The sequence below is a fragment of the Perca fluviatilis genome, chromosome 3 (assembly GCF_010015445.1).
Source record: "Perca fluviatilis chromosome 3, GENO_Pfluv_1.0, whole genome shotgun sequence".
Taxonomy (NCBI): Eukaryota; Metazoa; Chordata; class Actinopteri; order Perciformes; family Percidae; genus Perca; species Perca fluviatilis.
In genome coordinates this window covers 34,051,294-34,076,603 of record NC_053114.1, presented here as the reverse complement: position 1 = coordinate 34,076,603, position 25,310 = coordinate 34,051,294, and the positions used below count along the sequence as shown (strand labels likewise).

The window sequence follows — 25,310 nt, the reverse complement described above, 5'->3', positions numbered from 1 at the left end:
TTTCTCCCTCCCTCTCAGTTTCTACTTCTCTCCAGTATATTGACACTGCAAGAAATGCAAGGTGAGCAATAAATGAGCTGGGCCTGGCACAGTTACCACAGAGATGGATTGGAGTCTGGGGTTGAGGTCACAAAGCTCACTTCCTGGCCTTCTTTCTGCCAGTTAACTTGGAATTAAATCGAAATCCAATGCTTAAGTGATGTGTATGTAAATTAAGTATTGAAATGAAAGAAGAGCATTTTAACTTCAAAGATGATGATTCTTTTAGAGGTTCACGGTTTTCAGAATTAGGGATAAACAGAGGTTATGTAATCAAACAGGGTTCGCTAAGAGGGATGGTAAACAAAAACAACAGAGGTTAGGTAAGAAAAGGAAGAGCACATGAACATTTTCTGTTCAATCTGAGTGAATGCACCTAACCATTATGTAACCCAAAAAACTAGTACTGCTCCCAAAAAGAGATAAATATATGCATGATGAAGTAAAAAACAAGTAATTTTCCTTCTGAATGTGCAATGAATGTGTAACGTCCTGTATAGTTAAACTGCACTCAGGGGCATGCCATTTTGATTGGCATCTCTGAAAGAGCTTGAAGTGTAGCTGTGGGGGGGTTCATTTCCAAAGTACACTGTACAAATCAGCATGCCGGTGACCTCCAAAAAAACATGATTGGTCAGTTGCAGCAAGTACTCTTCCACTATAATAAGTCATCTCTATAAGCTGCCTCTTAATTACTGCCTCTTAGATGCTTTGCATTTACTTTGCTACCGTTTAACATTGGGCAAGCATTGTTACAACCTGATAAGCTTTCCCACTGCTCAACTTGTATCTTGTTTTCATCAGAGCTGCATGTCACAGACTGAGCTGCTATTCAAAATGTATGTGTTAAGGTACATGAGTCAAGTAGAGTAAATAGTAGATGAATATCCTGGTTTCGAAGTCTCTACATGAAAAGAAAATTCACCAATTATTGTCCACAAAGCAGTGATGCATTAATAACCTTCACAGCATTATCAACAAATTACTTCTCCCCAAAATACCTAATCAATTTTTATTTCTATTTCTAATTAAATATGCATTGCTGATTGTGGTTTAGGGTCAGAGGTTAATGACCAACATGTTAAGGTTAATAACAAGTAAATACTAATTAGAATAACAATGTTTGTCATTTGAGATCAGCCTGACTTGTAATGGCAGTTGTATTGATTTTGTATTAGATGACTGAGTAAAGGGTTATGGGTCATGGGTAACCTGCAGCAATATCAGGACATTACTAGTAAAAAAGGATTTATAACTATTCAGTTGATTGATGATTAATGTGTAAATGAGAGCTAATAAAAACTCCATGTCATAACTGACAGATTCTATCCTGGTAAAATGTATTATTTTAGTTGATGGTTAGAAGAATGAGCTTTCTAATATAATTACAAGCTAACCTGTGATGCTGATTTTGGCAGACCACTTGGAGGTCCCATCCAGAACAGCCTGCTTGGCTGTTTTCAGATGGCTGGTGAAGTCTTCTTTGGAGACGTGGAACATCTCCTGGATCACCTCAAATACTTCAGGAGTGTTCTTCTCCCTTATCTTCATGCGCTCCTTCATAGCCATAATGATATTCTGGGTCTTGTCCTCTGCCCCATGCTTGGAGCTCTTTTCCACTGCCCCTAAAAACAAGCCAAAAGTTACAGTGTTTTGGCTCAGTAGTTTGCATATTTAATCACCAGGAATTTGGAGAAAAACTGGTGAACAATCCCAGTACAGTGGGTATCTTTCATATGTATTCATACATATGTATATATATATTAAATAACTAAGGTTAGATAACTTAGTTTTCTCCTAAATACTGCAAGATTGTACAATACCGTGTTACACCATCTAGAAACTTATGTAATGTGTGCCACTATGACTCTGACTGTGTGAGCGTGTGACGAATAGGAAATTACAAATTCACACATTAATATTGGTTAATACTGTATGTGTGTTTATTCATGTGAATGTGTGTCTGTAAGACATAAAGGCGGTTATCTGATCACACTATCATGTATCTAGTGTGTGTTCATGAATGCAGATTGAAATGTGATAAAGACGAATTGCACTGTGAACTATAAAGCATTGTTATGCTAGTATAAAACATTGACTTTTATAATGGCCCGGGTGTAGCTAATCCATTTAGAGTGTGTGAGGATTGCCGTGAGCATCATCCTGAAGCTTGCATGTCACGTTGTTCCTATTTGACTACACCGTAACAACAGGAGTGTGCCTGATTGAGAAAGCTGATTGTAGACTGTAGTGTGTGTCAGTGAGCAGTTTAAATGCACCATGTGACTTGTAATAATAAGCGCAAGGGGATATGTAATATGTATCACACAAATCACCATAACAGCAGTCACGTGTACTGTAGGACTTACAGAATAGTGTTGGTATTCATATATAGACTCCCCCCTCACTCACACTCACACACACACACACACACACACACACACACACACACACACACACACACACACACACACACACACACACACACACACACACACACGCCTTTGGGTTTCAAAGTATTTGTAAATTGTACATCAAAGCATTATGGATTGAATTTACTTCCTTACTTTGTAAACAATCTGCATTGAGCAGGTCCTGGCACTTCTCGTGGCATTTAACGCCACACTCTGAGCAGCGCATGCCCTGACGGGCGATGCCCCACAGCAGCCCCTCACACTCATGGCAGTAGGTGGGTGCAGTTGCTGTCCACACCTCAAAGTTATGGGGTGTTGTGGATGAAATTGGGTAGATCAAGGCCTGGAGAGTCTTCTTGAAGACATGTAGTTTCTGAAAAGAAAGACAATGCATTGAGAAAGTAAAATAGGGGGATGCGAGAAAGAGAAGAGGCATGTTTGACTCATGGCACCATGAGCGAGAGAAAATAACAACATAAGTTAATAAAAACAGCGTTGTACTTAAATTGCTTTTTTGTTCAATACTGTACATCTTGAGAACAGTACTAAAAAAAGAGGATTACTTTTGCAGCTGCTGAGGGACCACAATAGCCTGAGATGATCACACACAGTTTTAGACAAAATTTAGAAGTTTCACGAAACAGCTTCAGAGGCCTTAATTGAAATGTATCTACAGTCTAAGTTGCATGAAAATTACTAAATTACTAAAATTATGAAAGTAATATTGGCAATTGTATAAATTGGCTCAACTGCAGCTATCATTCATCAGTACTGAAGCATTCTTCAACTTCATTTGTTAGAGCAAGTGATCTACCTGATGACATGATTCCAAGAGATAACATGTAGGAGGCTTTGTTGATCCTTTTCTGATGACCTTATCATCAATGGACAGGTCAGCCGTATGAGAGTAAGTCTTATATCTCATTAAGCTCAGATTAACAGCATCCTTAGCCCACAGGCTTTGTTCACATTGAGTGGTTTACTGACTAAAGCTCCCACAGACCAAATACTAAAGTCTACTAGAGGCCTGTCCAGTCTGATTGCTGTATAACAGAAGCCTCTTCAAATTGAATGCTTTACTGCAGCAGCCCTGCCATCCACAAGGACTGAAAAACAGGCCGGGACTTGCCAATTCTTGAAGGCAGAATCAATGGATGCTGTAAATAAGGTTTTTAAAAGTGAGCATTATCCAGATTGAGAGAGAGAGACAGAGCAAGCGAGAGAGAAAGTGACAGAGGAAGAGAAGGAGATGTATGGTGGTTAAATAAATCTCCAAGAGGTACTTGCTCTCCACTTCTACCGCGCTGCCCTCCTCAACACTTCTCCTCCACCCCTCCCCCTGCTGTCAGGCCCCTGTGTGTTGACAATGTGCTCTAACACCTGAACAGCAGCTCTGCACTTTACCACAAAGACTGCAGTGCTCACTGGAACACACTTAAGGACACAAATACGCACACACATACACTTGCATACATGATTAAATGACACCAGATGACAGGACAACAAGGCCATCTAACATTGTAAACCCTTGTTGATGCAACGAAGAGGCAGCTAAACCCTGGAGGACCTTTAATGAAACGCAGATAGAGACAGAGCTTTTTCTTTTAATCTGAGAACGATGACATGAAACAGATGTCTGTAATGTCATATCCACAACTTAGACCAAATCATGTACCAGTTATTTTCTGCATTTCTGTGACCATAGTAGTAATTGGTACTTTACTATTTATCTATTTTATTAACAAAGTCTATTTCTGGGCTCTTTCAATTCCCCTCCCTCTCAGTCCTGACACTACATGTCACACTATGCAGCAGATGTGGGAAGAGTGCTGCTTGTGTGAGTCTCGTGTGTTACATGGGAGGTAACCCTGGTGATTTTGTGCAAGACGCTGCTAGAATTGATTGACAGTCGCAGCCTTTGCCTGAGAGCAACATGACAGAGAAGAATCTAATCTCTCCTTCTCCTTTCACCCGTTCTTTCCAATTTCACCACCTATTGTCCTTGTCAACCACTTCATTGACCCTGCTATCCTGCCCATCCAGTTCCAGCCTTCTAAACCTCCAATCGTTTGCTGTAACTATCTCAACCTAACAAGGGATCCATGTGGTTTCCATCGCAAATTTAGACATTTGCAAACATTTTAAATCTAATATGTGTATGTATATTATTAAATCAATCTAATGTGCTTTTCTGTCTGGCAAGATTCAAATATCCATCCAAAGGTACTTTGTTGGTAGTCAAGCGCTTAAAAATCAATTTAGTTTATTTTGCTGTTAACAACCTGTCTGATGATATCTGAACTGACTTAAAGCTACGCATCACATCTTATTTCCAGATACTCCTTGAACCATGTCAGATTGTGGCTACCTTCTTCCTCTGTACAACTGAGTCCCTGCATGTGTCTCAGCAGGTAAACACAGCCCCAGTTTATGTTGACAGGCACTGTTAAAAGGCTCTGGTGCATAGATCACATGCAGCTCAGAACATTGAGCGGACACACATAAGCCTGCCCACACATAATGTTCTTTTCTGCTCTAAAAAGCAGATACATGGGAAACATGACACAGAAAGAGAAACCTCTATACGTCATCAATGAAAGAGTACGATATTTTCATCAAATTAAAATGAATTCCGTTGACAGAGGGGGAAAAAAATGGAAGAGGTGGGGAAGAGATGAGACAAAAACGTGATGGAAGCACACTAAATAGGTTCAAACATCTCTCCTGGGAGTAGGGGGCAGATTGTTCAACATGGCTGCCTGATACGTGACAAATCAGGGCCAGGGGGTCATGAGGACAAGTCACTCATAGCTTTGGTCTCATTCTCTTCCCATTTTACTCCTTTTCTCACCCTTCCTTTCCTCTTCCTTTCTCCTCCCTTCCCCTACAGTAACTCCTCTACACAGCATATGGCCGTTGACTGAGTACTCTCGCAGTCCTCACAGGAAAGCACTCTCCTGGACTTAATGCAGCAGATAAAACTCTGACATCTGCTTGTCCTACTTAGCAAGACCGCGCAATCTGCAGATTTGCTCGGAACCCAGCTCCCCTCGGCCACCAATTATTAAACTCTTCCTTGTTTACTCCGAATCACAATATTGGACAGCTATCACTGAAGTTCAAGTCCTTACTTACCACTGTGGTGCAATCACCAAATTTGCCAAAGAATCATCTCCCTTGCAACACCAATTAACACAGTGCATCAATCACGTCACTTCTCCCTCATCAGGGACATGAGTTGTTCATCCCTAAAGCCCCTTTCATGGAACCCATAGCTATTAGTAAGCAATCAAGACCCTGTCACTGTAGGGTAACTGGGCATGTGGACCACGAGGACCAAGTCAAGCGTTTGAAATAGATAAGTGATGCGAACATTGTACACAAATCAGTGTGCACAAATTTAGGGCCACGTCTCGTGTTGGAAAAGATAAAATATTTGCTCGTGATGTCCGGAGCACATTTCAATCCAGTAATCTCGGAGGCTTAGGCAGACCCGTGTTGCACATCAGTGGATATGAAATTGTCTGCTTGCTCTCTTGCCCGAGAAACTGTTTTCTCCTGCTGTTTGCTTCCTATAATGCCGTCTTCCCTCTGGGAGGGAAGAATTGCAATCAATTAATGCAGAGAAAGCTTTAGAGGTCAACACAAAAGTGCCTCGCACCATCGATGGAGACATTCTACTTGTTCTCCATAGCTCTGTCTATTATTAATCGTAGGGCATTGTCTAAATGAAATGATGGGGCTATCTCTTCATTTCTGAACTCAGCCAAATATTCTGACAGAAGGAGCACAGCAGAAAGAGTAGGTAGCTAGCCATAGAGACCATTCTAATAAACTGCAGTATGCATTATAGACAGAGACAGGCAGACAGACAGATGATGGCATGCTGTATATACATCTAAAGAAAAAACACCAGTAACAAATTCCATCCATCTCATTTTCATTTTGGAACCCAGTGTTCCTGGCAATGTTATCCCTGAAGTACAACGGCTGCAGCAAACAGCACAGCTATAAAAGGTTTGTCACAGTTCCAGCACCCTCCTCTCAAAACATCGCCCTAAAAAATAATAAGAACGTGGGTCCAGCATTCCATGGCCCTGCAGAAGCCCCCATTACCCACCAGGGCTATGTTCACACTTGGAAAAAGAAAAAGTTGACTAGGGCGCTTTTGTAGTGAAAAAAAAAAGCGGGCAGCGTTTTTATTCCAAAAAGCAGCCGAGAACAGCTACTGCTACAGCATACTAGCTAGAGCCCTATGTGGCGCGGTGCTAACGGTAGACAAACAAAGTGGTGGTGTGAGATAGAGAAAGAACAGAGAGAGAGGGTGGTGCTGCTAACGTTACATAAAACAAAGCGAGTTCCCTGTACAGGGAGCACCCGCTCATACCGTATAACTCGCTGTGCTCCGACTCTCAATGTTTTCTTGTTGTTATGAAAACGACCGGTCTGGCTACTCCGCTTGTCATTGGTCGGCTGTCAAAAGAGCGCTTTTTTTTTCAGAAAAGTTGAACTTTTAACTTTTTTTTTGCAGCTCCGAGCTGCAAAAAAGAAGTCGGTGGTGGTGTTTCAAAAAGCGCTCAGGACTTTTTTGAAAACACGGTTTACTCCATTTTTTTTTTTTATGCTCTCCATGTGTTTTTAGAATTTTTAGCACTATCATGTAGCACTTTGAGATTTGCGTAAATATAAAGTGCATTACAAATTAAATGTATTATAATGACTTTCCATGCAGGCATTGCTGGCATGTTAGTACTTACCAGGTCCTCATTATTCAGGGTGGACCGGTTCACCAGAGCGAACGAGATGCCTGCCTTTCGAGCAGTGAGGGTCTGAGAGAAGAAGAGGAAAAGAGAGATGATAAAGGGATAAATCTACCGACCCATTTTACCTATCTGCAGTTTTCTCAATGGATTTACACACACAACATGTAGAACACACATCCCGAGTTAAACATCTTGTGAATGGCTGGTAATATTTTGTGAAAGGAAAAAAAAGCCCTGAATAGAAATGGGTTACATAATATAATATCATTTGGATCGAGAAATTAGCTAAATACTAGTAAATGAAAAGATCTTTTTAAGTTTCTGTAATGGATGCGTCTACTGACTGAGAATTCATCTTTTGCTTTTAGCTTGTGCACAAGTGCAGACAGAAAGTAAGCTTACCAAAGCCTGTGAGATCCAAGAGGCCATGAATAGAGAATGAAAGAAATAAAGAAATTGAATTAGACAGTAAGTGGGAGAATGAATGCTGAAAGCACAAACAGCAAAGGGATTGTATTTATTATCCATACGTAAAGGTGTCTCAACTGCCATGCAGGACTGCTGGTTAGGGCACAGAGCGCTAGAAAGATTCAACTATTCATCAAGAGAGATTTACAGCCGTTGCATGATTCTTTATCCACTCATGCACTGGAAGTTACTAAACTGCAGTCATGCTTGGCATATATATATTCAGTTCTCTGTTGGATGAAGCTTTGATCATATTTTCTGCTGTCTGCTCTGCACATTAGTTTGACACAAACAGAGAAACACAAGTCACACACACTCACGTATGGGTGAAGCCAGCTGTACTGCACAACACAGACTCACACACACACACACAACACACACAAACGCACACACACACACTTACAAAACACAGACATCTGCTCAGACATTCACAAACTTACTCAAACATTAAAACGTACAACAGGTAACACAGACGCACACAGACATAAATGTAAATTAGCTGTCATATTGATATCCACTGAGATTGAGTGACCAGAGATTGATAAACATGTATCCCAAACTGGAGAAAGTTACAAAGGAATGCAGATGTGGACAGCTGACAATATTGGATCAGTCTTTACCACGACCCTCTTGTCTGTACAGCCCAGCTATGGTAAAGATCCATGGAAGCCATGGAGAATGTAGGAGAACGTGACCTCTACATGAACTGTGGGTGTTGATGTAAGTTTATCAACATGCACCAGCACTGCTGAGGTTGCTACGGGCAATACAATATGACCCTGTGTCCAGATGTTATCTATTCAGCGACAATATAGCATTCAATGCTTTGTGAATCAATTTGCCACGCTCTTTTTTTCAGTTTCTTTATGTTTTTGCATCCCGCCATGATATGGGGGAACCCTGCTGTCCATTCCAATTAAACGCTGTTGCTGCCCGGAAGCAATCACACAGCAAATGGGGGACATTGACAAAGGAGAGGCATGAAAAGGGACCAATCAGTTTGCTGACTACTGACTTCATCCCACGTGTAAAAGGCTTGCTCAGTGTCACTTTTACATGATTTAAAAGCCTCACACAGTTAAATCAGAAGTCAATGAAGTCTCTCGGATATATTTTTGGGTTGAGTTGTCAACATTTCAAGTTGAATGCAATTTTTTTCGACACCTGCTGAGTAATGAAAAAAAAAAGAAAAAGAAAAGTAAAATGGCCAAGCATCGGCGAGGCTGAAATCTGACAACTCACTGAAAAATATCACCCATAGCTGTTATGGGTCTATGTAGGAATGGCAAATATACACGCAAAATCCAAAAAAATTAAAAAATTAAAAAACGACAACCCATACTTACCAAGACATTGTTGGTTATTAATTTCATGAGAGATATGGACAAATACAGCATCAACTCATGTTGTTCACTGTGATATAAACATTCATCATCATCTATTTGTATGACATCAAGCTGTAATATTTCACAAGAATGTTTGAGTATTATTACAGGCTGTTTTAATTAACTTAATGTAAGAGTTCTGATCATTTTTCCATCCTTTTGACTTAAATACATGAAGACGAGAAACAAACATGTACACAAGACAGACGCACACTGTGCAGCACATAATGGACAAACAGACATGAATATTATTGGCATCACGACCGCATGCTGTCTCTCAGAAGGACTAACCATGTGGCACAGTGCTAAAGTGGACTGCACTGTAACAGGCCTCTCTGTGGGATATGTTATGACACATTATGTTGCAATAAAAACAAATGGGGGAGCATCACTGTGATGCAATGTCTTAAACACCCTCTCTAGGCTAATTAATCAAGCCATAGAGTTATGGCCAAGGTTACATTTAACATTCCCACAATGCAGCACTCTACACTAAATAGCCTGAGTATTAAATTGTTGGTTTTATCACCAATCAACTCCTTACTGGACAATTAAAATGTATGTAATCTTTTTAAGCTATTTCATTTTTTTAACTACATAGGTCTACATATGTGAGAAATGTATTTGTGTTTTGTGTGTGTGTGTGTGTGTGTGTATATATATATGTGTATATATATATGTGTGTGTGTGTGTGTGTGTGTGTGTGTGTGAGTATGTTTTAATAACCATTATTGTTGCAGAGAACTCAGCTAAAAACATACCAAGGCTAATATTAGTCCTAGGCTAGTCCATAGGGTATTATGATAAGAAACAAACACTGTCACTCTTAAGCACTGTAACGTTCTATCAGGTTCCCGATAAAGTTATTATTGTCTTCAGCAGGGGTCCATACTCACACAGAGCAGGATTCCACCAGCGTGGTATAAACTCCGATAGATTTGACATAAATCACACATAACCTTGTTGAGGCAGATGACTCACCAGGTCTCGGACAAGAGGCACTGTCCTCTTGCGGCGTAAATCTGGCATGCTGTCAATACCATAAAGAATACTGCCAGCCCTGGAGAAGCAGACAGATTTAAAGTGTATTAATATCATAATAATGCCATGCTGGGGGAGACATTACTACGGTGAAAGGGGGGCCTTGATTTACACAGCCAGCAAACACATGGATCATGGCTCCAACCTAACCTGTCTCACCCCTTCCTCTTCACTTCGCATGGTGCTGAGCAACACTTGGTGCTACATGTAATCCCTGGCACCCTCTGCTGTTCCTGTAGACTCTCTTTCGTCCATCTAATCTAAATGTTTATATGGGGTATTTCTGCTGTGATGACTGTTATTGATACATAGTACACCTATTACTGGATTTATATTACATTTTATGAATACTGAAGATGAATTTAATTCAACTGTCTCCACGCCTTCAACACTTCAGCTCCACTTCTCTTGCTCTCTCCATTCTCCAACTCTCTTGTGCACACTCCACGGCTCCCTCGCTGCCTTCCCACCGGTCTTGCTCCTTTCCCGTGAGGCTCTCAGTGGCATCACCTCAACTGTCACTCAAAGCCTCTCTAATGACCTCAACAAGACATCAAGGCCCCAATGCCTCCATAAATATAAAGCTCCTTAAGCTTTTCTGTCAGCCCTCTCAGCGACATCAGTGCATGACCCTAAAGATACACAACGTGACGAGCTGCGCTGACCCTTGCCTCGCCCTAGGGCCCCTGATTCTCGCTACCTATTTACAGTATGGACAATGCATACTGCAGATGGCTGCATAGTCATGACACGAGGTGGGGTAATGGAGGTTAAATATGATTATTAGCTATTTCCGCTCTTGACATCACATGACAACACTTAGCTCTTTCACAAAGACTTTCTAAGTTAATCGTTTTCTTTCACATTTCTGTGAAGGCATCAATCAGGCATGTGAATCCAAGAAGATATGTTCCTGTACAGATGTTGTGAAGGCATCAGGCATCTTGTATATTCATCTTGTCTCTGTGGTATGTCACAAAACAGGGAGCACGATACCTTAACTGGGGCTGCATGCCAAAGAATCAGCATGTCTGCAACATTTCTGCTACATGTGTCTCAGTGTGGGGGTACAAAACAGCACAGCAGGCAGCTAAGATTGATGTTATTGTGAACTGATCAGATCAGGAAGTGAGCCACCACTCACCCTCCAGACTGCAAGCCGAGCACTTTGGGGTCCAAAAGACTGTGAGGCTGCAGAAAGAAGAAACACACAATGTAAAACAAGAAACCTAAAGTAAAGTGCACACAACTAAACATAAAACAAACAACAGCAAAATGAAAACAAAAGAAATATACAGTATGACAAAATACAGTACATTTGGAGGTCAATTCGGGATTAGACAAATGATAGGAGATGAGGAGTATAGCACAGGGAGAAGGGAGGGAAGCACCACAGGCAGAAGACCAAATTATTCCACATCAGTGTAATTTGTGGGCTCAAGACTTAGAGTTTTGCCGCTCTTGGTGCTTCAGGCCAGATTTGCCTATTGCGTAACGCTCCCTTTTCACTGACCAAAATGTCCAATTTGAAACACAAATCATTTTATTTAAAGGAATAAAAGGATAACCAGTACAAAGTGACAACACGATGGCTCAAAGGCACATGCTGCATTCTCTTTCATACCTACAGATATCACTTCAATTTATCATTCCAGAAAAACAAACACACACTCTCACAAATGCACCGTACATGTATTATTTCAAATCCAATTCAAGGGAGACGCAAAATCTACACACCATCACACCACATACCATGAAAAAACAAAAGACAAATTTACAAACATATACACAAACACATGCAAATGCTGGGAAATCACAAGTGTTGACGTGGCTGATGATAAAAAATGACTTAAAACCTGTGTATCCAAAGCACTGCTGTCTGAAAGAAAATGACAGGAGGGCGGAGAGTTAGGAAAGGGCAGCTCACTGGAAAACACACGTACTTAGTTAGGACACTAATCTACTATTACCGCCTGATGACACAATTCTGTTTTGCCAAACATTTTATGCAGAAATGGAGACAAACATGCGCCTCAGGGAGAATGGCTATGAACAGAGGAATACGGTATAAAGTAGAACCAGTAGAAAAGGCTTAAAAGAAAGCTCTCAGCCAAAGGTTGAAATGTGAATATCATTTTTTTTTGCATAAAGAATATTTAAAAAACAATGCAGCACAAATTAAAAAATGATGCCTTTTATCGATAACATTATCTGAGTCAACAATCATACATGTAGCTATGGAGACATGGGACATTAAGTAAGCATAAGCAGTTGATATCATATTGCCATTTCAGAGACAAACTGTGAGAGGGCAACCCCTTTAAATAGGGGTGTAATTACTGTGCTATTGATCCATGGGTGATAAATGGCAGCATAATCATGATCTAATGTGCTACAAACAGAAAACAGCCGTTCACCAAAAGATCAAATTGCTGCAGTGATTAAAAACAACACAATACACTGTTGTTGAAATGCAGTTGCTGCATCACTAATACAGCAAGAGGCAATGTAAATCAGCTTCTTTCTTTAATTTTGCCAGTTTCTATTCAATTTTGTTTCGTCTGTTTAGTTGAAAGTTGAAACCTGTTAAAAAAAAAAGATCACACCATGAAAATATGAGTTGATAACTATTAAAATAGCAATTACTCTGGACCTGTGCAGTGATTGAGAACACAACGCATGGCAATTGGTGGATGCTATTACCCAGAGTGCTTTATAGTACCATTAGCGTTCACGACAAATGCATATCTTTTCATGATCATTTAAAAACATAAAAAATGCATTCCACTCAACATGAAAAGAATTAGGTTACTTTAAAATGTTGATAGTTGAAAAAAAGCACATTTTTGGTAAAACTGTGACAACATATTGTTACTGGGTGAGGTGACATCAAAAGCTGCACACACGCAGAGACACAGCACTCAAAGAGGAGCTAAGCTGAAAGTGGGTACCATGGACAGCGATCAGCTAAGCTACTTTCAGCATGGCTATACAAGATAGAGCCATCTCCTCTACCGGCAAGTCTGCAGCTGCACTAGATAAAGCCAGACCACAAAGATAGGCTATAGGCTGCTGATATAAACCTCATTTCACAGGTGCCTTAAATCTGTGGGGGAAAAAAATGTAATTGATTGGTATGAAAACCTCTGCCTATGTCTGCTATGGGCAAAGTGTTGTGCTGTGAACGGTAACAGTAAATCCTGAATTTCAGTGTCGACACACACAGTTACACCATACATACATCAGGGTTTGCCAGAGCAGAAAAGCCTGCACATGGCTGATAGCATAACCAGGACTGACGCTGACCCCTTCTCCAACACACACAGGAACATGTGTTCTTACTTGGACACAATCAAGCACACATTTACACAAAGACGCACTAACATACACTGGTGTGTGTCTTGGTATAGTGAATACACACACACACACACACACACACACACACACACACACACACACAGCGAGAGAACAAAGTCCTTTATGCCAGTACAAAAATGATTATTAAATCAAGAAACCCTTAATCAGTGATGACTGATTTCCACAAGACCCTTAGCCTGACAAACCAGGGAACTCACCATTGACAGGGCTCAATGTGAGGGGTGGGATAAACGGTTGTCTTTCAAATTCCCTCTGCACGTAATAGGATAGCGCTACAACCAGGCAGAGCAACGAAGAAGGTAGCGAAGCTAGTTGATAGATTAAACTTTTGCCGTATCCGGTCGGCAAAACTCCGAACACATCTGCCTTTTTTAAGAATCATTTCTGTGCCGTTCTTTGTTCTTTTCTCAAAGAAAAGCTTAACTCCAAGTCTTCCAGAAGACCGCTGTTCCCAGCAGCAGCAGCCATAAGCCCGCCCACCGACTCTATACACAATGTGATTGGCCTGACCAAAGTTTGGTTTTTCCAGCTCGCAAGCCAACGGAGAGTGCCTAGACCCCCCTGGCTGCAAAATAAATTTGCTGACGCTAGGGTGCGTCTAGATTTCTGGGCTACAAGACCCTCGTTTTTACAGATGTTTTTTAGCATTCAGCTAAAAAACATTCAGTTCATTCAGCAGTTCAAGCCTCAAGTATGAAAACACAGGATTGTATGGGCATGAACAAATCCCTAAAAGTATGGCACATGATTGAGGTCTATTACTCAACAGTATTAACGTTACAGTAAGGGACTGTTCGTTTTTTATTTCAGGGGCCACCGGATGAGTTTTGGGACCTTTAGTCAAAATACACATGACCCTCCCCTCGCCAGTAATAATTTTTCTATGACATCAAATGTGGCATTTAGGAAACCTTTATTGCAACCTTGGCACGGTAAGATGTCCAGACTAGTGCAACAGTAATTTTCGTTTTTTGCGTCCTGCTGTTCCCATCGTCAGCCAGGTAAAAAAATTTTTACTAAAGCTGTATATGAAATCAGATGTATTACCTACCACCATTTAGTTGTTTTGTGTTAAGATATTTATAAAATATCTGGTCATGCCAGACGTAATTATTCCAAGACTGTATGGCCGCCTCAATTATTCCACTAATTTTTTAAACAATGCAATTACCCGTTTTAGCCACCAGGGGGGAAGCTCCCCCTGCCCCACAGCAAACTCATGGGTCAGACCCATCTGGTAGCGAAGGAGGGCCGAGACTGAGAGCTACATGGATAAATATGCACCAAACAAGCCACTTTGAAATGTTGCTGTTTCTATGAATACAAAAGTTGGGTGACCCCCCCCTCAACAAAGAATAAAAAGACATGACCCTCCCCTATTTTCCTCTGGTGGTCCATTCCATAAATACCGATGGGTACCCCCCCCCCTCTGGACTAAAAATGTTGGATGACCCTCCCCTCAACAAAGAATAAAAAGACATGACCCTCCCCTATTTTCCTCTGGTGGTCCATTCCATAAATACCGAATGGTCCCTAACGTTACACCACTACTCAGCCCAGCTCCACGAACTCTTCAGCACACACACTTCTCATCTTCGGTATTTTTTATTTTATTTTTTTTAAACAATTCGCACTTGAACCAGGTTGGCACTAGCAACAGCTAGTTTAGCTTGGTTAGCTCCGGTGACACAGCACGCAGATTGCCCGAAGCTGTGGAAGTTATCACACTCCAACTCTACACAAAACCCAGGTGATACCAAGAGGACAACCTATACCCAGGGAAAAACTCTCACGTTGCCAGACTTATATCTACAGCGCTGCGAAGTAAACCTGGTATGAAGACACAACATGTAAAAAAACACAACTTTAGAATTACCGGAAGCAGGGATTAAAGTGAAAAAAAATCTTTTGACTGAACTTTTTTTCAGGCCAAGTCATAAGCTGTTCACATCTACCTATACAGACAGCACCCCTTTTGCGATCGCGCCCTATCATATTGTAGAAAAGCTTTACCTTATACTCCATTTAATAACTTCAAGCCAAAAATGTTTAAAGGGAGTTGTTGTTTTTTATTGTTAATATGCAATTCAACATCAAGTCAAATCTATAAAATCAAGTTTGCAAGACTACTGTTTTTAGTCAAGAGCTACTAATAATGAAACATATATAACTTTTCAGTGAAAGCTTTTTTTTATTATTTAAATTCAAACTAGATACTCTAGATAAGACAATATATAATGTAATATAATATACCAATGTAAATGGCAATTGCTTCAGTGATTGTTTCATCCCGCTGCTGCAGGGGGAATAAAGAGTTGGCCTACGGGTTTTTCTTTTCTCTCTCCCCGATGATCGGAACGTCTGGGTGATACCGTCAAATGTCCATTAGCTGGTTGGCTGCGTTTCACACATACCCTACCAAAGTGAGCACCGCCGACACCGTCATCGTCTTACACACAACCCTATCTCCGTTGCTAGCTGATCAGGATCCGGCAAGTGGGTCTTCCAGCTCCCCCGTTTCATTAGCTAGCGCTAGACTGACTCGCACGCCGATCCGCTAACCTCAGCCACATTGCTCTCAGCCTCGTCCGCATCTCTGGCCAGACCTTCAGCCCATTCTAACCGATGAGCTAACGTTAGCTCGTTAGTAGCACGGTGCGAGACGTTTTGTTTTCTTTCCTGACAACTGATTGATTTGCGCCCGAGCTTGGCTGTTTAGGGCCAGAGCTTTCTCACCATGTCCACGGATTTAAGAAAAAACACCATGTTGCGCCGTTATTATTGTTATAGCCTAGCTACATCCATGTGTCGCGCACCCCGCACTCACAATCCATTATACCCCAAGAAGTTAAACAGATTGCCCTACCTTATCAGCTGTCTCGATTGTGTCACTATAATCCCAAAACATTTAGCTAGACCATTCTTTGTGTGTTTTTTAAGCCAACGGGCTAATGAGACAAGCGTGTAGCTTGGCTACAGCATAGCTAGCTAGCTAAACAAAGCGAAACTCATGGCTGATGCATCTTCTTGAGCTGTCACTGATTGAGACACAGGAAGTTCTCAAAAACACTTTTAGGTCTGTAAACATGTGTAAACAGCACACAATTCACATTCATTCAACGGACCTAATATTTGTAGTTGCCTTATTCCTCTTCTTTGGCAGAGGCTAACCTCTGACATGCTGCGGCAGTTAACATTAGCATGTTTAGATGAAACATGTTAGGTCTGTCCTCAAAACCCCCACCAACTCTTGGTAAGACCAGACAGCAAACAAGCCACCTTGCTAAAATATCACATACAGTCGGCATCCTAACTTTATGGTTATTTTCTATCTTTAAACTTGAAACTCTACCACAACCCCTTTCATATTCGTTAACGTTACCGAAACAGGCTAAAAGCCCACAGCTGCCAATCCGCGTGTCGGACGCAGCTAAACTATATAATGCTAAAAAGAAAAATGTTATCTGCCTTTTCTATATTTTTATTATTATTCATTAATTAATTTGTTTATTATGTTTTGGTATAATTCAGCACGAATGAATGTTTACACTGAAATATATTAAAGGAATACGCCACCGTTTGTTGAAATAGGGCTTATTATGCTCTACCCTGGCTGTAGATAGGTGGGCATTTTTTGTCTCAGTGCATGTAATTAGGTTGTTTTTTTGTCTTTTGTTGGCTCACTTTTACTCATAACATGCTAACCGGCAACATAGGATTCCATTCACTACGCTAAGCTAACTAGCGGCGGCGCTGCCGGTGTTGCACCGGACTAAAACAATGCATGCTCAAAAAATGCGTTGGCCCACCTATCTACAGCTAGGGGAGACCGCGATAAGCCCTATTTCAACAAACGGTGGTGTATCCCTTTAAGTGTTACGTTCACTAAAATATTGTTTTAACATAATAATAAGACTTCTCCTACTTTGAACATTCACTTTTTTGTCCTGCACCAGCAACTACATGGATGTACACAACATCGTCTTTTTTGAGCTGTGAAGGTGGGTCTCAGCAGTAGGCCTACTGCCACTCCAGCCAGGCCTGCCTTCAACCGGCTACAGAAGTGTCTGTATTCAGATGCTAATTCACACTCCCAAGGGCATTCTGTAACCAGGTCAGCCTTGCTTGGAATATTTATAGAGGTCTGCTGTTAGTGAAGTATGCTGCTTACTCCTGGGGGAGCTAAGGAGGTAGACCCTCTTTTTGCTTAGTGCACCATTTCTCGAGAAAGTGTGGATATGAAAAATGCAGATGCCGGGAATGAAGAGTCTCTGTTGTTGGCTTAGGTGCTACCATCCAAATTAAAAGCACTGAATGATTCAATATTGCTGTTTTCATTGGACTGTTGTTAACAGGGAAAGCCTCTTCTCCACAGTTTACTCTCACAACTTGGAGTAAGTGTCAGACTAGACACTTAAAACACCGTACTATCTCTCTCTGGTTGTGATGTTGCCAAATCATCCTCATTATTCAATCATGAAGTTACTTTTTACCCTAAACATTAATAATAATAATAATAATAATAATAATAAACTACGTTAATTTCAGAATAATTCAGATTTAGGCAATAGTTTTGCTTTATATGTACAATGTAAATCTCAGTTTCAAAAACAGCATCTCTGATTACATAAGGGCTGATAACCCATTTTACCCCAATGCTCTATTCCTGGTTTATTGCCTACAGGGATTCTATTTTGCGTGGAAATTGAACTAAATAAACCCTCTGACATCAGCCTACCACAGATAGATATCTTGGAAAGGAAATCACAGGTGTAACGTTAACTAATCACATTAATTATGGCTTTGTTCCAAGGTGAAATAGCGTAATTCATCCATTCAATACCTTATTAATTAACGTTACACCTGTGCTCTTTCTGCTATGACATACAGTATCACAATGTCTGGATTTTTTCAGTTAAGAAGTAACGTTAGAGATTAATACTGTATTAATACTGAATTTGCCCAACTGGACACACCAGCCCATAAGTACTTTATGTAAAACTTAGACAACTAAAACAGCTTTTTCTTTTAGCATGATGAGCACACATCAGGTACACGAGATGAAGGCATAAAGCTAATGAGCAGCCCACAGCACCTCATACCCGCGCAAAGTCACCGTTTGGGCTGGTGGACTACTACCAAACGCCGCTGCTCTGACAGAGCTCCAGGGCCTGCAACTCCCCTCTTCCTGCTAGCTAGCTAAATGCCTGGTGTATGTGAGTGAAAGCGCGGTCAGCGAGCTTGTTACGCCAGCATTCTCTTATCACAGATTCTAGTTAATCTTATAATGTGTGTAATTATAATGTGTTGAGTTATTTAAACAAAACGATTGGGGAAATAAACGCCGCTTGTCCATGAGTCTCATTGATAGAGCCTGCGGCTGGATGGAGCTCTATCAATGAGAGCTAGCTAGCCTCCTCTTAGAATTCCTCTGGAATTCACAAATATTCATTAACTTGAAATCGGACACCGTTGTTAGCTTTATAAAACATTTAGTTAGATGTTGTATAAGTGGCGTGACGAAATTCAAACTGTAAATATACTCGAATTACGACCAAAAATGAAGCTAACTAGCCGCAATCTGTACACATAGGATTGAAGGGACAGTCGCAGCTAAAGAGAACCGTACAGCTCACAAATATTCATTAACTTGAAATCGGACACCGTTGTTAGCTTTATAAAACATATAGTTAGATGTTGTATAAGTAGTACGTCGAAATTCAAACTGTAAATAATCCAATTACGACCAAAAATGAAGCTAACTAGCCGCAATCTGTACACATAGGATTGAAGGGACAGTCGCAGCTAACGAAACCCTTACAGCTCACAAATATTCATTAACTTGAAATCGGACACCATTGTTAGCTTTATAAAACATATAGTTAGATGTTGTATAAGTGGCGTGACGAAATTCAAACTGTAAATATACTCAAATTACGACCAAAAATGAAGCTAACTAGCCGCAATCTGTACACATAGGATTGCAGGGACAGTCGCAGGTAACGAAACCCGTACAGCTCACACAATATTCATTAACTTGAAATCGATACCGTTGTTAGCTTTATAACTATAAAACATATAGTAATTTGTATAAGTGTTTATAAGTGTGATCGAAATTCAAACTGTAAATATACTCAAATTACGACACCAAAAATGAAGCTAACTAGCCGCAATCTGTACACATAGAGGATTGCAGGGACAGTCGCCAGCTAACGAAACCCGTACAGCTCACAAATATTCATTAACTTGAAATCGGACACCGTTGTTAGCTTTATAAAACATATAGTTAGATGTTGTATAAGTAGCGTGCGGAAATTCAAACTGTAAATATACTTCACAATTACACAAAAATGAAGCTAACGAGCCACAATCTGTACAAATAGGATTGAAGGGACAGTTGCAGCTAACGAAAACCCTTACAGCTCACAAATACTCATTAACTTGAAATCGGACACCCGTTAGCGTAGTTGTCTTTATAAAACATATAGTTAGATGTTGTATAGCTAGTGGCGTGACATGTGTGTAACATGTGGTAAGAGAGTTGCGTAATGTCAAGTCAAGCGCGCTCACACACACGGGCCATTTAGCTAGCAGGAAGAGAGGAGATGCAGGCCCTGGAGCTATGTCAGGTCCGCCGTGCGCTGGTAGTAGTCCACCAGCCCAAACGGTGACTTTGCACGGTATGAGGTGCGGTGGGTGGAAGCAGCGTCGGAGCTCAATCGAGCTCACAGCAAGCCGGGTGTGTGTCTGTGGAGGAAGGCAGGCCAGGCGAGCCAGGCAACACAGGCAGCTGAACTCCGACACACAGTTTTACCAAATTTGCAATTAGCCATCCATTTTCGTAAAACGGCCCATATTTGAGCTTTATATAGTTGATTTCCGCATAAAAAAGTCTCAGAAGTGAATTTGGTAAGGAAACATTGCAGTGTCTGGAATATGAGATTTTGTCGCGTTTCTAATGTCTGTGTATTGGGGATTCGCTCAACCAATCAGCACATTACCTCTAATGCGTGTGTATGGCGAGTCGCTCAAGCAATCAGCACGCGTCTCTATGTGTGTGTACGGGGCTAAGGCTCAACCAAGCAGCGCCGAGCTCATCTAAATATTCATGACCATACCATATTTGGAAGAAAAGCTCTTGTTACAAATAGGGCCAAAACACAGGGATGCATAAGGGCCAATAAAATATCAACCAGGCCATTTTCAGCCCAACTAATGTTACATACCCCATTAGGAGACCATAAGGAACAGTGTGAAATACCCTATATAATCATTCTATCAGCACCTCATACCCGCGCAAAGTCACCGTTTGGGCTGGTGGACTACTACCAAACGCCGCTGCTCTGACAGAGCTCCAGGGCCTGCAACTCCCCTCTTCCTGCTAGCTAGCTAAATGCCTGGTGTATGTGAGTGAATGTCAGCGTATACGCCAGCATTTTTTCACCGTTCTCTTATCACACCGATTCTAGTTAATTCTATAATGTGTGTAATTATAATGTGTTGAGTTATTTAAACAAAACGCATTTGGGAAATAAACGCCGCTTGTCCATGAGTCTATTGATATAGCCTGCGGCTGGATGGAGCTCTATCAATGAGAGCTAGCTAGCCTCCTCTTAGAATTCCTCTGGAATTCACAAATATTCATTAACTTGAAACGGACACCTTGTTAGCTTTATAAAACATTTAGTTAGATGTTGTATAAGTGGCGTGGACGAAATTCAAACTGTAAATATACCGAATTACGACCAACGAAAATGAAGCTAACTAGCCGCAATCTGTACACATAGGATTGAAGGGACAGTCGCAGCTAAAGAGAACCGGACAGGCTCACAAATATTCATTAACTTGAAATCGAACCACTTGTTAGCTTTATAAAACATATAGTTAGATGTTGTATAAGTAGCGCACAAATTTAAACTGTAAATATACCCAATTACGACACAAAATGAAGCTAACTAGCCGCAATCTGTACACATAGGATTGAAGGGACAGTTGCGAGCTAACGAAACCCCTTTACAGCTCACAAATATTCATTAACTTGAAATAGCGACACCATTGTTAGCTTTATAAAACATATAGTTAGATGTTGTATAAGTGGCGTGAAGAAATTCAAACTGTAAATATACTCAAATTACGCGACCAAAAATGAAGCTAACTAGCCGCCAAATCTGTACACATAGGATTGCAGGGAAAGTCAGCTAGCAGAAACCCGTACAGCTCACAAATATTCATTAACTTGAAATCGGAACACGTTGTTAGCTTTATAAAACATATAGTTAGATGTTGTATAAGTAGCGTGTCGAAATTCAAACTGTAAATATACTCAAATTACGCCAAAAAGAAGCTAACGAGCGCATAATCTGTACACATAGGATTGAAGGGACAGTTGCAGCTAAGAAACCCATACAGCTCACAAATATTCATTAACTTGAAATCGGACACCGTTGTTAGCTTTATAAAACATATAGTTAGATGTTGTATAGCTAAGTGGTGTGACATGTGTGTAACATGTGGTAAGAGATAGCTGGTGTAACAAGCTCGCTGACCGGCTCTCACACAGGCCATTTAGCTAGCAGGAAGAGAGGAGATGCAGGCCCTGGAGCTATGTCAGGGCAGCGCGTTTGGTAGTAGTCCACCAGCCCAAACGGTGACTTTGCACGGGTATGAGGTGCTGTGGGCTGCAGCAACCCGTGCGGGAGCTCAATCGAGCTCACAGCAAGCCGGGGTCTGTGTCTGTGGAGGAAGGCAGGCCAGGCAACCAGCAACAGCAACACAGGCAGCTGAACTCCGACACACAAGTTTTACCAAATTTGCAATTAGCCATCCATTTTCGTTAAAACGGCCCATATTTGAGCTTTATATAGTTGATTTCTCGCATAAAAAAGTCTCAGAAGTGAATTTGGTAAGGAAACATTGCAGTGTCTGGAATATGAGATTTTTTCGCGTTTCTAATGTCTGTGTATTGGGGATTCGCTCAACCAACCACAGCACATGACCTCTAATGCGTGTGTATGGCGAATTCGCTCAAGCAATCAGCGCACGTCTCTATGTGTGTACGGGGCTAAGGCTCAACCAAGGCGCGCAGCGCTCATCTAAATATTCATGACCATACCATATTTGGAAGAAAAGCTCTTGTTACAAATAGGGCCAAAACACAGGGATGCATAAGGGCCAATAAAATATCAACCAGGCCATTTTCAGCCCAACTAATGTTACATACCCCATTAGGAGACCATAAGGAACAGTGTGAAATACCCTATATAATCATTCTATCACCCCTTTAAAGCATTGCTTAAAACTGGACAGTCTTTATAGACTCTTTAATGTCAGGTAACATTGGCTATTTGCTACATTTTTGTGTCAAACATAAAATGTAGCTGGATTTCTTAGCTTTTTTGTAGCTGGATAGAATGCTATAGACAAGGCCTCTAAATGACATGTAGATAGATGAAGAAAAGAGCCAAAAGCCATCAGACAGTGAGAACACATGGTCACACATTTATATTTGGAGTCATATGTCCGGAGTCTACAGCATGCCTCACCTCACACATGCACGAGTCAACAAAGAGAAGTGAGTCAAAATCAGTGAATGAGTAGACAGTCAGATTGTCTTTTAACCAGAGATGTCAAAACTATTCACATTCATTACTCAGATAGAAGTATAGATACTAGGGTTTAAAAAGACTTCTGTAGAAGTTGAACAACTCCAGCTTTTTATTCAAGTAAAAGTGTAAAAGTACAGGTTTCAAAAGTACTTAAAGTATAAAAGTAAAAGTAATGTAAGGAAAAAAAAATAATATCAATATGCTTTTTCAAATTAGCGAGTTTTGGAAACAATTAGCTCGTGGTACTTGGGTGCCCAGAGCTTGCAGCGCATTCGAAAGGAGTTGTTTTTGCATCCAACCATTTCGAAAAATTCTTCCAGGTACGGCCAGGGATGTAGAAGGGTTGGCTGGTCTTCCTGGGTACCAAACTCCTCGCTGGTGCTTGGTTGGGACATTTCGCTCGAGTTCTCTTGAGTCTCTGCCGCGGACATCTTCATACTAGGCTACATACGTCTGCTATTTCCTCGCTGGAGTGTGACGTGGTTTGTGTCATGTGCAGGTGCGATGGATCGCATACAAACCAATAGGGTGTTGGAATGGTATGTTTATACTTCCATCCGGAAGGCGCGATTTATCTGGATAGTTTTTTTTTTTTTAACGATGACAAGCCGGAATGAAAACAAGCCAAACTGAAACAGGAGTAACGAGGCTATTTTTAAAATGTAAGGAGAAGAAAGTACAGATAATTGCGTGAAAATGTAAGGAGTTGAAGTAAAAAATCTGCTGTAAAATAATTACTCCAGTAAAGTAAAGATACCCCAAGTTTCTACTTAAGTAAGGTAACAAAGTATTTGTACTTTGTTACTTGACACCTGTGCTTTTAACTCTTCTCGGCTGGTAATCCAGCAAAAGCCATGTACAAGATTTAAAATGGACAATCATTGTCAATAAATAGACATTGCAGTAAATAAATGCCAGATATGTTTGAGGGATTTAGATGTATGTTCGCTATAACAAACATTTTCCACCAGAGAGCACTGACAAGTTTATTTTTCAACTGTAACATATTTCGCAGTATGTATTGGTCACAGTTCCTTGATAAACTGTTTACAGTATGTTATGTGCAATGTTAAATAAAGAATATATAGGTCCATTTATTGTACCAGATCTTTTTAACTCATGTATCAATATTGGTATTGGCCTCAAAAATCCTTGATTGTTGATTGTGACGTAATTACAATTGGTAATAGCAATTCAAATTATTGGTGCATCCCTTTTGCCTTTATTCTCACTGTGTTGACATGAATGACTTAACACACATTTAAGAAGTAAATTGAATTGACTTAGTTAAGCAATAGTAATGGCATATATAGGACTATAATTTTCATGATTATTTATAGTGTACTGCCATTTCTATCTTGCCTACCAATACCTCATATGAGTTGCGGTTTGTTGGTATTAAACGGTTACATTCAATCATATAACAGAGAAGGAATCTCTCCTAATTTAACTGCAGTTTATAACAGTTCTGAATTTCTTATCTGCAGGATGTTTGGTCAATGTGGCCACTGAAAAGGTTTGTGCACACATCTGTCACACAGTCTTCAGGTGTAGCCTGTATTCCCTGAACTAGAACCTACCTTCATATGTAGGTCAAGAGCTTTTTCATTTTAAGTAAGAGTGGAAATTCCCTGGTCTCTTTTTTTCATTCCAACTGAAAGACTATTTTTCCTTCAATAAATCAATCTTAACCATTTATATACCCATGTTGATTTTAAATCGCATCCTTTTTACGTAAACCTTGACCAACCTTTATTTATTGGGAAGAAGTTATGGTAGTTCCTGAGGCCAGCCCTAGTGTAGCTTTTAAAGTCAATTAAATGTTGATAAAAAAAAGAAGAGGTATAAACCTCCATAAACGTATCCCTTGAGCCACAGGCCGCTACAAAAGAATGTGCAAAGCCCAATTGCAATGATGTTGGGACGTTGTGTAAATAAAAACAGAATACTATGATTTGCACAAAAAAAACTATAAAGTTTATCAGTTTGAACATTAAATATCTTGTCTTTGTAGTGCTTTCAATTGAATATAGGTTGTAAAGGATTTGCAATTCACTGTATTCTGTTTTTATTTTCGTTTTACTTGGGGTGTGACGAGACACTCAGCTCACGAGATGAGATGAGACACGAGATTGGGTTCATGAGAACGAGGACGAGACAAGATTTTAACACTATTTTAAAGAAAACTTAGATGATTAAATATGACTGGAAATATAG

At 40.5% G+C, this 25,310-nt stretch overlaps 1 protein-coding gene across 4 annotated transcripts in view; it reads right to left on the bottom strand.

Moving 5' to 3' along the window:
• LOC120555884 (protein unc-13 homolog C) overlaps positions 1-25,310 on the bottom strand; it is a 122,324-nt gene that overhangs the window by 82,318 nt on the left and 14,696 nt on the right. For 2 of the 4 annotated variants that reach the window (XM_039795046.1, XM_039795048.1), the window contains exons 3-9: positions 11,967-11,989; positions 11,255-11,301; positions 10,051-10,129; positions 7,619-7,624; positions 7,211-7,282; positions 2,607-2,826; positions 1,437-1,664 (exon numbers count right to left, since the gene is read on the bottom strand). In XM_039795046.1, the coding sequence (XP_039650980.1) occupies positions 1,437-1,664; positions 2,607-2,826; positions 7,211-7,282; positions 7,619-7,624; positions 10,051-10,129; positions 11,255-11,301; positions 11,967-11,989 (675 nt within the window). Of the gene's footprint in view, positions 1-1,436; positions 1,665-2,606; positions 2,827-7,210; positions 7,283-7,618; positions 7,625-10,050; positions 10,130-11,254; positions 11,302-11,966; positions 11,990-16,354; positions 16,474-25,310 lie in introns of those variants that run through there. The other 2 variants (XM_039795050.1, XM_039795047.1) reach the window with 2 other exon arrangements.